This window comes from Octodon degus, unplaced genomic scaffold, assembly GCF_000260255.1.
Source record: "Octodon degus isolate 3935 unplaced genomic scaffold, OctDeg1.0 scaffold00035, whole genome shotgun sequence".
NCBI classification, from domain to species: domain Eukaryota; kingdom Metazoa; phylum Chordata; class Mammalia; order Rodentia; family Octodontidae; genus Octodon; species Octodon degus.
The window spans coordinates 5,533,745-5,546,834 of NW_004524611.1; the positions used below are offsets into that span (position 1 = coordinate 5,533,745).

The following is a 13,090-nucleotide window of genomic DNA, read 5'->3' on the forward strand; positions in this document are numbered from 1 at the left end:
ACTCGGCGGGAGGGGTGGGGCAGGTAGGGCGGAGTGGTGGGGGGCGGCCCAAGGGGGTGGGAGAGGGTCCGGCCCACGCTGCGCCTGGGCTGGGACTGGACCCGCCGGCGCAGGGTAGCAGGAAACTCTCCGCACACTCACCGGACCTGGGCTAGGACTGGGTCTCTGTTCTCTTGACTCTTGCGGGCTGTTTCTGCTCCTCTCCCTGCTCGCTGGAGTCATACAGCATAGGGTTCGCAACTCTTCTTTACACAGTACACCAGGGCAGCCAATGCCTTCGTGTTGTGCAGTCTCTCTGTGCAGGTTGTCATTGCAGACCAGCACCACGGGGTAGAGGAGGTGAGTGTGCACAAAGGCACACTCGAGACAGGTTATAGGCATCATACTCCACTCGGTACTTGCAGCAAGGGTCAGACTGTCAGGAGATCCCATAGAGGGTGCAGCAGGCCAAGCTCAACATGCCAGCAGGCAGGGAGATGCAGTGGGAGTGATCCAAGGGCAGTGCCAGTGGGGCGAAGAGGCAGGCAGTGCCAACCAGCACAGCTGTCTCATGCAGGCAGTTGCCCACGGTGATCCAGTGCTCTCATCACCAGTTTGGGTGGGCTCAATGACAGTGCACTGTACTGGGCTTCCAGGGCCTAACCCAGCTCGTACTCACACTGGTCCTGGGCGGTCTCACCATTGTAGATCTCGTGCATGGTGTAGCAGTCCGTGGCCTACAAGGTTACCCTCTTTCTGACACTGTCACTGCTGCTGCCCAGGTCCAGATGCCTCCTTCCCCAAGTGGACCTCTTGGAGACACTCCTGTGTGGGTCTTTAAGATATGAATATAAATTACTGACAGAGCAGAGAAGCAAATGTATTATTTAACATATCTCACTATAGCTGAGATCTTAAGTGTCTACTCTGTATCTCCCAACATGGAGCCATTAGGAGGTGACGCTTTGGGGAGGTGGGACCTAGGGAGAGGACTTTGGGTGGCAAGGGCATGACTTGGAAGGACTGCGGGACCCTGGCCTCTTTCGATTGTTGGCCATCACGTGAGCAGTTTTGCTGTCATGCTGTCCTTGTCATGTTGTGCTTCCTCGTCACAGGACCCATCACGCATGGACTGAGCCCTCTAAAACTGTGAACCAAAACAAGTGTGTTCTCTTTATAAATTGTCTCAGGTGCTTGTTACAGGAAGAGGAAGCTGACGGACATGCATATTAATTTTGCACCCATTGCATTTCAAGTCGAAGTACTAAACATGATGGCGGTATCTTTTTCTGCTTCTTAATTAGAAAATTAAAACCTAAAGCAGAAGCTTCACACTTCCAACACAAATGTGTGCTATGCTCCAGGGTAACGAGATGACATCAGCAGTAGCTTTCTACAAACAGCTGGCGACACTCTCCCTAGGATTTCCCACTTCCCGTAAGGTTTCCTGAAACACCGAGGTTCTCTAATTCACAGAAAGAGGAACTGTTTACTATCTTTTTTTTTAATCCCTGCAGTCATTGTGATTTTTGTGGGTATTGGTTTTTGGTTTCGGTTTTTCTTCTTTATTATTTGCTTTTGATTCTCTCCAGGTTCTCTCAGTTCCTGGGGGCTTTTCTGGGTTTTCTTTTCCTGTGACCTCAGAAGCAGAAGATTTGTGTCACAGATGCTGGTCTGATGCCTCAGGGGAATTTCCAGTCAGGCTCCCCTTCTTTTTGTCTCTGCAGAACTCGAGAGGATTGGCAGGAGCAGCCTAAGTGGCTGCCTGGCTCATGGTGTAGCGTTCCAGAAGGGACACAGAGACTGTATCTCTACACACTGTGTTTGCATGTGTCACAATGAGGCCTGCAGAGTGCCTGGCAGGTGCCCTGCCTAAGACTTTAGCCACTTCCATTGCTGGAACAAAATACCTAGCAGTGCCTGCAACTTAAAGAGAGGTTTCTTTTGGCTCCTGGTTTTGGTGCAGGGTTGCCTGGCTCCAAGGCAGAACGGCAGGGTGAAAGGCCATGGCCACCGGAAACTGCACACCCCATGGCAGATAGGAAGCAGAGCAGGAACTGGGGACCTGGGAACAAGAATCCACCCTTTCAGTTCACACCGCAGTGACCCATGCGAACCGGGCCCCGCCTCCTCACAGCACGGTCAGCTCTGAATTCACCCAAGGACTAGCAGGCTGATGAGTACGGCACCTGGCAATCCGATCATCTTCCAAAAGTCCTGCCTCTGAATACATGAGACTTGGGGAGGACAATTGAGATCTAAACCACAATGCTGAGTTAACTTTGCAGCCATATGGGGGCTACACACAGCTATATCCCATTCTAGGAAGTGAAAATGGGCATCAAGCAGAACCCCAGGGGCTGGGATCTGCGTCTGTTCCTCCACCCTACCCCTCTAGTGCTGTTCCCCTGCTCTCTTTCCATAAACCATACCTTGACACCATGATGTCTGGGCCTTGGAGCCAGTGCACCATGAACTCAATCCCCCAAAGCCATAAGGCAACTTAAGCTGCTCCTCCTTTAAATTGTAGGTGTCAAGGGCTGTATCAAGAAAAACTAACACAGGGCCTTAGACAGTGATCCTGAGAGCCAAGATCTCTCTCCAAACATGACCATGTATGTCACGACATTCTGAACACCCTCATCTATGTACCACATGAAGTGTGCCCACTCGTCTGTCCCTGGCTCATGTCCATCAGGCCACATACAGTCTTGTCCCTGAAAAGGCACCTCATTTGCCCTCTGGCTGGGTCAGTATCATTTAAGTCCATCCCTATAGGAAAATAAGCAACTCTAATCACAAAGGGGGATTTTCCTTTCCAAATAATGAAGGTGTGCTGCTTAGAGGGTGGGACAAACCCCGTGGTTTTGCCCCCTTCCTCCTCTATTGCCTGGGTTCAGATGTGACCACTGTCATGGAAACCCATATAAGGCCAGACAGCTCATGCCCCAGATTCCAGGTGGAGGCAAACCTTGGGAACTTCAGGGAACTAGGATGCTGCTGAGATGGTGGAGAGAAAGGAACTCCAAGAAGCAACCCTCAACGTGGTCCATAAACTGAGCACAACCCAATGGGCTGGCACCACATCTGAGCCGTCCTTGTCTCCATTAGACTATGTGGGATCCAGAGAGCACAGTGGAGGCTTTGAATGCAGCCTCCATTGGGACCACGGCCACGGAAACAGTTGGAACTCATACCTGAAGCCTGACTGCCTGCCAAAACAATTAACATGCTCCATGGAATTTAAATAAAACCTAGATTACATGGTTTAGCCTTCAAAACATAGAGTTTACAAACCAATATGACTCTCCTACAAGGAACCAGGACAGTCTCAACACACAGGATAGGATTAGCAGCAGGCACTGAGGTGGCAGATTGGGAATTAGCTGGTATATTGATTTGCTGTCACCAGTTGGCACAAACAGTGAATTAGAACAACACAGATTAATTTTTTCCAGTTATGGAAGTTGAGAGTTTAAAACTGGTCCAAATCTCCCTTTGATTGGCTAATTTATAAGCTCACTATAATAAAAAAAAATGGGGAATAAAAAAGGAACTGTATAGGTAAAGTTTATACTCTCTAATTGAAATGATAAAAAGAGATTTTAAGTGGAACGATCACTAAAAATATCATACAAACAAATAGAGCAACAACCACAGGAGATAAGCCAAAGTGGAATGCGAGTGGTGCTCACCTTCACCTAAAGCAGCAGAAAAGGGAACAAAAGCCACAGGGAAAAAAGGAAAACCAAATAATAACATGATGGAGCCACCTCAATTCAAGCACATCAGGAAATACATGAGCTATAAGTCATCTAAACATAAGCTAAAAGACAAATTATCCAATGTACAAAAAGTTATGAGCAATTTGCAAGCATTTACATAAAGTCAGTAAATTATGCAAGAGGATAGAAAAGGACATCGTCCATCTGTGACAGTACATGCAGGCAAGTCACAGTGTAGACGGCACCACCAAAGCAAGCAGATCGTGTGGATGTGTCGGACTCAGGTTGGAGACATTGAGTGAAATACAGATGGTCTCTGGGACAGAGGCCCCTGCCGGACGTGCTGTCGGGTCTGCCTTGGGAGAGTCTGCACTCTTGGCTCTTGCCTAGTGGTCAGGGAAGAGGAAGAGGCCTGAGACAGGGTGGATGGAGCACAGCTGTCTCTTTTGCAAAATGTTTGCAAAAGGACCCTGTGATTCCTTAGATGGCAGAGGTTATGTGTGTACTGGGAGGGCTCCAATGGTACTTGGACTGTGGCACTAGGGCGGAAGGGAAGCAGAGAGAAAGAAGCTGGAAAGACAGAGATGGAGAAAGAAAGAGGGAGACAAAAAGGGAGGAGAAAGTAAAACACAGGAGAGACAAAGAAATAGAGGGCAAGAGGGAAAGAAAGAAAGAAAGAAAGAAAGAAAGAAAGAAAGAAAGAAAGAAAGAAAGAAAGGGAGAGACAGACAAATGGATAGATGGAGAGGGAGAGTGAGAGCAAGAGAGAGTGAGATTCCTCAGGCTGGTCAAGGCCTCATGGCAACCTAAGACAGACCACGAAAGGGCAGCTGAAGACAGGCCAAGGCCTGGGTCTTCCTCAAGCAACTCCAGTGAGTGTGTATGAGAGCTTCTGCGCTCTCTTGCCGTCCCTCCTCATACCCCTCCAGACCCAGCCCAGACCTGGCATACAGGCTTGCAGTGAAACCCTGCAGCTAAAGTCCCTGCAGTGAGACTAGGTCAAAACCACACAGCTAATCCAAGAACAGAACATCTTACCAGAGGGGTACAGTAGGCCCACCTCCAAGGGCAACAACAATAAGGAGCTGAGCACAGTAGCCAGACCCAAGCCAGGCACAACTGCATGAACTAGAACTTGGTATATCAGTACCTGAATTTCATTAGGTGATAAGGATATAACTTCACCAAAGGTCAGAGGTCAGTACTATATGAAATGATAAAAACAAGGAGCAAAATGCAATCTCAGGCCTTGAGCCCACCAATAACAAGTGCAGAAGACACTAGCTCTGCTAAAATATATGAATCAATAGCATCAGAAGTAAATACACAACAGCAGAAAGATATAGAGGAACTCAGAGCAGAATTAATTTCTGGAACAGAAAAGAAAACTCTGAATTCATAGCATCTGAACTAAAGAATCAAAAGCAGAAACATATAGAGGAAACACAATGCCCACCTAGAACAAGTGCAGTGGACACTAGCTTAGCTCAAAATATGAATTAATAGCATCAAAAGTAAATAAGCAACTGCAGAAAGGTTTAAAGGAACTCAAAGCAGAATTAATGTCTGAAATGAAAAAAGAAATATCTGAATTCATAGCATCTGAACTAAAGAATCAAATACAGAAACATATGGCAGAAACCCAATCTGAAAAAAACTCTGCAGTAAAAGAATTAATAACTGCTTCTAAAGAAGACATTGATTAAAAAAATACAGGAGATTAAAAAATGATGGATTGGGCTGGTGAGATGGCTCAGTGGTCTAAAGCACCTACTTAGAACAAGCTTAGCAAAGCACATGGACCGCGGTTCAATCCCCCAGCACCACATGCCAGCCAGCCCCGCTCCCAGGCGGGCTGAGCTGGCCAAACACACACACACACACACACACACACACACACACAAATAAATAAATAAAATAAATAAATTTTTTAAATAAATAAATAATGATGGATTCCTTGAATGAGCAATACAGGAAAGAAATAGATCATATGAAGCAGAGTCAAAGAGATATAGAGGAACTTAAAATCTCAATAATAAGCCTGCAAAACAGTTTGAGTGAAAGTGATGACAGAGTTTCAGATCTTGAAGACACTGGTGCAACTAGTGAAAAGTTAAGAAAAGATCTTTTAAAAACAACTAGGATGCAGGAAAAAATAATTCATCACCTGAAAGATGATGCAAAGATGAACAATGTGAGACTAATAGACATCAATGAGAAAGAAGGACTCAATACAAATGATATAAAAAGAATATGGGCAGAAGTAATAGCAGAAAACTTCCCAAATATGAGGAAACAATCTGACATTCAAGTAACCGAAGCATGCAGAACGCCAAATAACTTCAACCCAATTAAAAACACACCGAGACATATAATAGTCAAGATCCCAGAAATCCAACACAAGAATATCATACTGAAAGCTGCTAGAGAAAAGAAGCAGATCACATTCAAAGGAAAATCCATCAGAATTATGGCCAACTTCTCTTCACAAACCATGAAGGCAAGAAGAGCATGGAGCAGAGTACTTCAAGTCCTCTATGAAAACAAATTCTAGCCTAGACTACTATACCCTGCAAAACTCTCTTTCAAGTTTGATGGAGAAGTGAAATACTTCCATGACAAAGAACAGCTAAAAAATTTCGCGATGACAAAGCCAACCTTACACAGGCTACTGAAAGATGTTCTAGAGACGAACCAAAATGATCAGAACTCCACCAACAAGAACAGAAGAAACCCACTAAATAGGACAAACAATTAAACACAGGAGAAAAAAAGAGTTAAAAAACAGCAGGTAAATAACATGTCAATCGTAATTCACCACATCTCAGTTATAACCATCAACGTAAATGGACTCAATTCACCAGTTAAGAAAAATAGATTGGCACAATGGATTAGGAAACAAAACTCAACAATATGTTGTATACAAGAAACACACTTAACTCATAAAGAAACTCATAAGCTGAAAGTCAAAGGATGAAAAACAATACTACATGCCCCAGCTCCTCAGAATAAAAGCAGGGGTAGCAATCTTGATCTCAGACAGTCTCAACTTCAAACCAAGAAGGATCAAACGAAATAAAGAAGGCCACTATATACTGGTTAGGGGGAAAATTCAAGAGGAAGAAATAACACTCATAAATATGTATGCACCAAACACGGGAGCACCCAACTATATAAGACAAACCGTAAAAGACATGAAAAACCTAATATCCAATACAATCATCTTAGCAGGAGACCTTAACAACCCCTTATCCTAAAAAGATAGATCAACCAGACAAAAAATTAGCAAAGAATTAGCAGAACTGAACCAGAGCTTGGAACAAATGGACTTGGTAGACATATACAGAGTGTTCCACCCAAACACAGTGCAATACACATTTTTTTCAGCTGCACATGGGTCATTTTCTAAAAGACCACATACTGGTCCATAGGTCATGCTTAAGTATATGTAAGAAAACAGAAATTATCCCATGCATATTATCTGACCACAATGCAATGAAACTGGAAATAAACAACAAAAGAAACCAGAAAAAAACCCTAAATACATGGAAATTAAATGACACCCTACTCAGCAATCAATGGGTTACAGAAGAAATTCAACAACATCTACAATTGAATGAAAATTCATCCACAACTTATTGGAATTTATGGGATACAAGGAAAGCAGTTCTCAGAGGGAAATTCATAGCTGTGAACTCACACATTAGGAATACAGAAAAAAAAAAAAAAAGGAATACAGAACAGAAGAAACACATAAATACCTTAATGCTGCACCTCCAACATCTAGAAAAGGAAAAGCAAACCAAACCCAGAGCCCAAAGACAGGAAGAAATCATAAAGATTGGAGCAGAAATTAATTCACTTGAGATGAAGAAAACAGTTCAAAGAATTAACAAATCAAAAAGCTGGTTCTTTGAAAGATTAAATAAAATTGATAAGCCCCTAGCTAAACTCATTAAAAAGAGGAAAGAAAAAATTCAAATACAAGCAATAAAGAATGAAAAGGGTGTAACTATCACAGACCCAGTGGAAATTCAGAAGATTATCAATAGCTACTTTGAGAATCTTTAGGTTCACAGGATAGAAGCCACAGATGAAATGGACAGATCCCTAGAAAGGCACGAATTACCAAAACTGAATCAAGAAGATATAACAACTCTCAATAACCCAATAACAGCCAATGAAATACGAAATGTAATAAAGAGCCTGCCAACAAAGAAAAGTCCAGGTCCTGATGGATTCACAGCTGAATTCTACAAGAAATTCACAGAAGATACAATCCCTACACTCCTCAAACTCTTCAATGAAATTGAAAAGGAAAGAGTTCTCCCAAAATCATTCCTGGAGGCAAGTATTATACCGATACCAAAACCAGGGAAAGACGCAACTAAGAAAGAGAACTACAGGACTCCATTCCCCAAGACCGATGGTGTCCCGCGCTCCGTGCAATCTCTCCAGCTCCCAGAGGGCAGGGCGGCGCCTTGCGCACCAGGCTCCGCTATGAACACCCGCATGCCCGGCCGGACAACCTGATGAACACGCAGCACTGCAACTTCCTCTGCCTGCCCGAGAACTACCAGATGAAGTACTACTTCTACCACGGCCTGTCCTGGCCACGGCTCTCCTACATCGCCGAGGACGAGGATGGCAAGGTTGTGGGCTATGTCCTGGCCAAAATGGAGGAGGAACCTGACGACATCGCCCACGGGGACATCACCTCGCTGGCCGTGAAACACTTGCACGGGCACCTCAGCCTGGCCCAGAAGTTCATGGACCAGGCCTCACGGGCCATGGTGGAGAACTTCGGGGCCAAGTACGTGTCCTTGCACGTGAGGAAGAGTAACGTGGGGGCCTTGCACCTCTACTCCCACACCCTCAACTTCCAGGTCAATGAGGTGGAGCCCAGCATTGTAGGTACTTGTATCAGCCACATCTGCTTCCTGATCCTGGCCTGGCCTGGCTGCTCTGCAACATCTGCTCTCCGATCATCTCACAGTGACCCAGGTGGCGTCTCATTTTCAGCTCTGGGGGATCGTGAAAAAATGTCTTGACACCAGAGCCTGCTGTGCAAGAGCCAGGAAGGCTGGAGGCCTGCCCTTACAGATCCTTGGTCTGTCTGCGTAGACTGTTTGTAACAATCCTAAGTTAGTTGTGGTTTTCCTGAAAGGTTGTCTCCTAGATACGAGACAGGAAGCTAGAAAAAGTCTGGAGGCTCAGAGCTCTCAATTTTTGCCATTAATTCATCTGGTTTTTCATTATTGAGAGAAGACAGTCAGGACCATCAAGTTAGACTTCATAACTCATTCCCCTTCTTTTCTGGTACAAGTATTGCATTCCTCTTCCTGTCTCTGAACTGTCCCTCTTCCTCCTAAGCACCCCCTTTTTGAAAGAATATTGTCCCCTTCCCTGGGGGATAAGGTGAGAAGGTTTTCTATTTAATAAGCAGAATTTGGAGATTTTATGAAAAAAAGATTATCTGCAATTAGAATGATCTACCTCTGTTAAATTTTTTTGTTTTGTTTTTTGTTGTAATAATGTAACTTGGGATTGATTGCTATGGTATTTACTAACAAGATATTCAATCTTATTAGCGACTCTGAGGTAGGCATTCATTATTCTTTTATAGCTAGCTAAAGAAACTGAAATAAATCTGAACCTAAAATCTGGACCCAAATCTATTTGAGTTAAAAGTCAAAGTTGCTTCTACTCTCTTGTTGCTATTGTTTGTATTTTATTTATAGAAATGTTAAAAATTCAACAGAAAGGGGACTCTACTGTTTAAATATGTAAAATTTTAGCATAATGTACAACTAATATGTCATTTGTTAATGTATATACATAAAACCTTCTATTACTATTCCCTTTTCAGTATCTTTCTCTAGTACAAATAATTAAAAATGAAGTATTTTGATCTTTGAAGTAAAAATAACTTGATAAATCCAAAAAAGAAAAAAAAAAGAGAACTACAGGCCAATCTCCCTCATGAACATAGATGCAAAAATCCTCAATAAAATCCTAGCAAATAGAATGCAGCAAATCATCGAGAAGATCATACACCATGACCAGGTGGGATTCATTCTAGGGATGCAAGGATGGTTCAATATTCGAAAATCTATAAATGTAATACACTATATCAATAGAACAAATCTAAAAACCACATGACCATTTCAACTGATGCAGAAAATGCTTTTGACAAAGTGCAACACTCATTCATGTTCAAAGTTCTACAGAAAAGTGGAATAGAAGGTCTCTACTTTAATCTGTTAAAAGCCATCTATGAAAACTCAATGGCTAATATAATTCTCAATGGGGAAAAACTGAAATCTTTTACTCTCATTCTGGTATAGACAAGGATGTCCTCTGTCACCCCTCCTATTCAATATAGTTCTGGAATCATTAGCTAGAGCCATTAGAAAAGATGGAGAAATAAAAGAAATAAGAATAGTTAAATAAGAAGTTAAATTATCATTATTTGCAGATGACATGATACTTTACTTGGAAGACCCAAAAAACTCCACCAAGAAGCAACTAGAATTGATAGACAAATTTAGTAGCATAGCAGGATACAAAGTCAATACCCAAAAGTCAACAGCATTCCTCTACACGGATAACAAACACACTGAGAGGGCAATTATAGAATCAATACCTTTTACAATAGCCCCGTGAAAAATGAAATATCTTGGAATTCATCAAACTAAAGAAATCAAAGCTCTTTTCACTGTAAATTACAGTACTCTGAAAAAAGAGACCATAGAGGATTTCAGAAAATGGAAATATATTCCCTCTCCTGGATAGAAAGAACCAACATCGTGAAGATGCCATTCTCCAAAAATTGTTGTACAGATTTAATGCAATCCCTATCAGACTACTACCATCATACCTCCCAGACTTAGAGAAATTGTTCCTAAAATTTATTTGGAACCAAAAAAAGACCTAGAATAGCAAAAGCAATCCTGGCCAATAAAGACAAAGCAGGACGCATTACAATTCCTGACTTGAAATTATACTACAAAGCTACTATGATAAAATCAGCATGGTATTGGCAACAAAATAGACCTGAGGATCAATGGAATAGATTAAAAGATGCAGAGGCCACTAGAAACACACTCAGCCACCTAATCTTCGACAAAGGGGCCAAACACATTTACTGAAAGAAAGATAGATAGTCTCTTTAACAAATGGTGCTGAAAAAATTGGCTCTCTACACGCCAAAAACTAGAACTTGGCCCAGGTCTATCACCATGCACTGAATTAAAGTCAAAATGGATTAAGGAACTCAACATTAAAACAGAAACACTAACTTGCCTGGAAGAGAAAATAGGAAGAACTCTTGAAGTCATAGGGATAGGCAAAGAGTTCATGAACAAAAATCAAATCACAAGGGAAATACTTGAAAGAATTAAGAACTGGGACCTGCTCTTATTGAGAAGTTTTTGCACGTCAAAAGAAGTTACCAACAAACTGAAAAGACAGCCCACAAATTTTGAAAAAATCTTAACTAATAAGCACTCAGACAAAGGTCTGCTCTCTAGAATTTATAAAGAACTAAAGAACATTAGGGCCCCTAAATTTAAAGACCCAATCTAGAAATGGGCATCTGAGATGAACACACACTTCTCAAAGGACAAAATTAAAGAAGCGAATAAATATATGAAAAAATGCTCCACATCGCTAGCCATCTGTGAAATGCAAATTAAAACAACACGAGAAACCATCTCACCCCAGAAAGAATGGCTGTCATAAAGAAATCAACCAACAACAAATGTTGGAGAGGCTGTGGGGAAAAGAGAATCCTTCTCCACTGTTGATGGGAGTGTAGACTGGTGCAACCATTATGGAAATCAGTGTGGAGACTCCTTATAAAACTAGGACTGGAAATCCCATTCAAGCCAGCTATCCCCCTACTGGGAATTTTCCTGGAGAAACTGAAAGCATCATATCATAGTGATATATGCATATCTATGTTTATAGCAGCACAATTTGTGATAGCCAGATCTTGGAAACAACCAAGATGCCCATTACATGAGGAATGGTTGAAAAAGATGTGGTATTTTTATACAATGGAGTATTACACAGCTATAAAGAATGATAAACTTGAAGCCTTCATATTTAAGTGGATGCCTCTTGAAGATATACTCATAAGCAAAATAAACCAGACCCACATGTATAAATATCATATCGTCTCCCTAGTATAAGAACTCAAAAGAGGAGTTACAAATAGAAAGGTACAACACAAATAAAAGGAAAGTGAGAACTTGAGGATTGGACACTGAGGAGTGGGCAAGGAGAAAAGCTGGGAAACATGACAGGGGCAAAGACATGCATTCGTACGCACAAGATGGGTCGGGAAGTGATCCTGGGGGACATCAGCAGGTTTTTGAGACTAGTGGTTGGCTGGTGGGATTCTCACCCTAACTGTATATGCTGGTGCCTGTGAGCCAGGCAGCTGCACTGAGGATGGCAATGTGTAATGTAATAGAGGGGTCACACTTGGAGGGCCTGTCATTCTGGTCTTCTCAATATGTTCTTCTTGTCATGACATGCCAATTATTGCCATACTGTCTCTCAAGTAAAGGGTTTTTGGGGTTTTTCTTTCTTTAAAAAAAGGATAATAAATGAAAAAAAAAAAAAAAGACACAAGAATAAGGAAAAAAAAATGTCACAGGTCTGGCCCGTTACAATTCTGCATATGGTTAGATTTCTAAATTTCTTTGTAAGGGGCCGGGGAGATGGCTCAGTAGGATAAGCGCTTGACTGGCAAACACAAGGATCTGAGTTCAAGCCCTGGTTCCGAAACTCAGAATCTTACACTTACACTTGCTATGCAGGTGTTTATGCAGCTCTTTTCAGTAGTTCTTTTTTGTTTTTTATTATTTATTTGGTGTAGGGTCTCATTACACAGCTTGGACTCATAGTGATCCTTCTGTCTTCACCTCCCCGCTGCTGGGATACAGGTGTGTGCCACCATGCCGAGTTTTAGTGGCTGGCACAGTACAATGCCAGTGCGTTGTGAGGTGCCAGGGATCAAACCTGGATCCCTGCACTTGCCAGGCTGGAGCACAGAACACAGAACTATCTCCCCAGCCCTTTTCAGTATTTCCTAAGGCAAAATATTTTTTAGTCTCTTCTCTGTTTAGCCCTCGAATTAGTAGTCTATTTTCTCCGAGTCCATTTTCTTAGCTGCCAACTAATAATATAAACTGCGTGAATGGAGTTTACTTGTAGTCACATCTTTAATTGTAATGACAATCACGAAAGCCTCAAACTTTGTGTAGTATTTTTACAAAAATATGGACATCAGAAAAAAACAGAAGTTTAATTTTGAGTTCACGGTCAATAGCAGCCCTTCTTCATAGCATGGCCTTGCCTCTAATTTTACCTTTAGT

At 42.3% G+C, this 13,090-nt stretch overlaps 1 protein-coding gene and 1 pseudogene across 1 annotated transcript in view; one reads left to right on the forward strand and one right to left on the reverse strand.

The window, feature by feature from the left end:
* Positions 1 to 218: 218 nt before the first annotated feature.
* LOC101578231 lies at positions 219 to 1,108 on the reverse strand (annotated as a pseudogene).
* Positions 1,109 to 1,352: 244 nt separating this feature from the next.
* The window catches only part of LOC105742072 (N-alpha-acetyltransferase 11-like), a 13,019-nt gene continuing 1,281 nt past the window's right edge, over positions 1,353 to 13,090 (forward strand). The window contains exons 1-2 of the mRNA XM_012514563.2: positions 1,353 to 1,416; positions 8,163 to 8,618. Of these exons, the coding sequence (XP_012370017.2) occupies positions 1,353 to 1,416; positions 8,163 to 8,618 (520 nt within the window). The remainder of the gene's footprint in view (positions 1,417 to 8,162; positions 8,619 to 13,090) is intronic.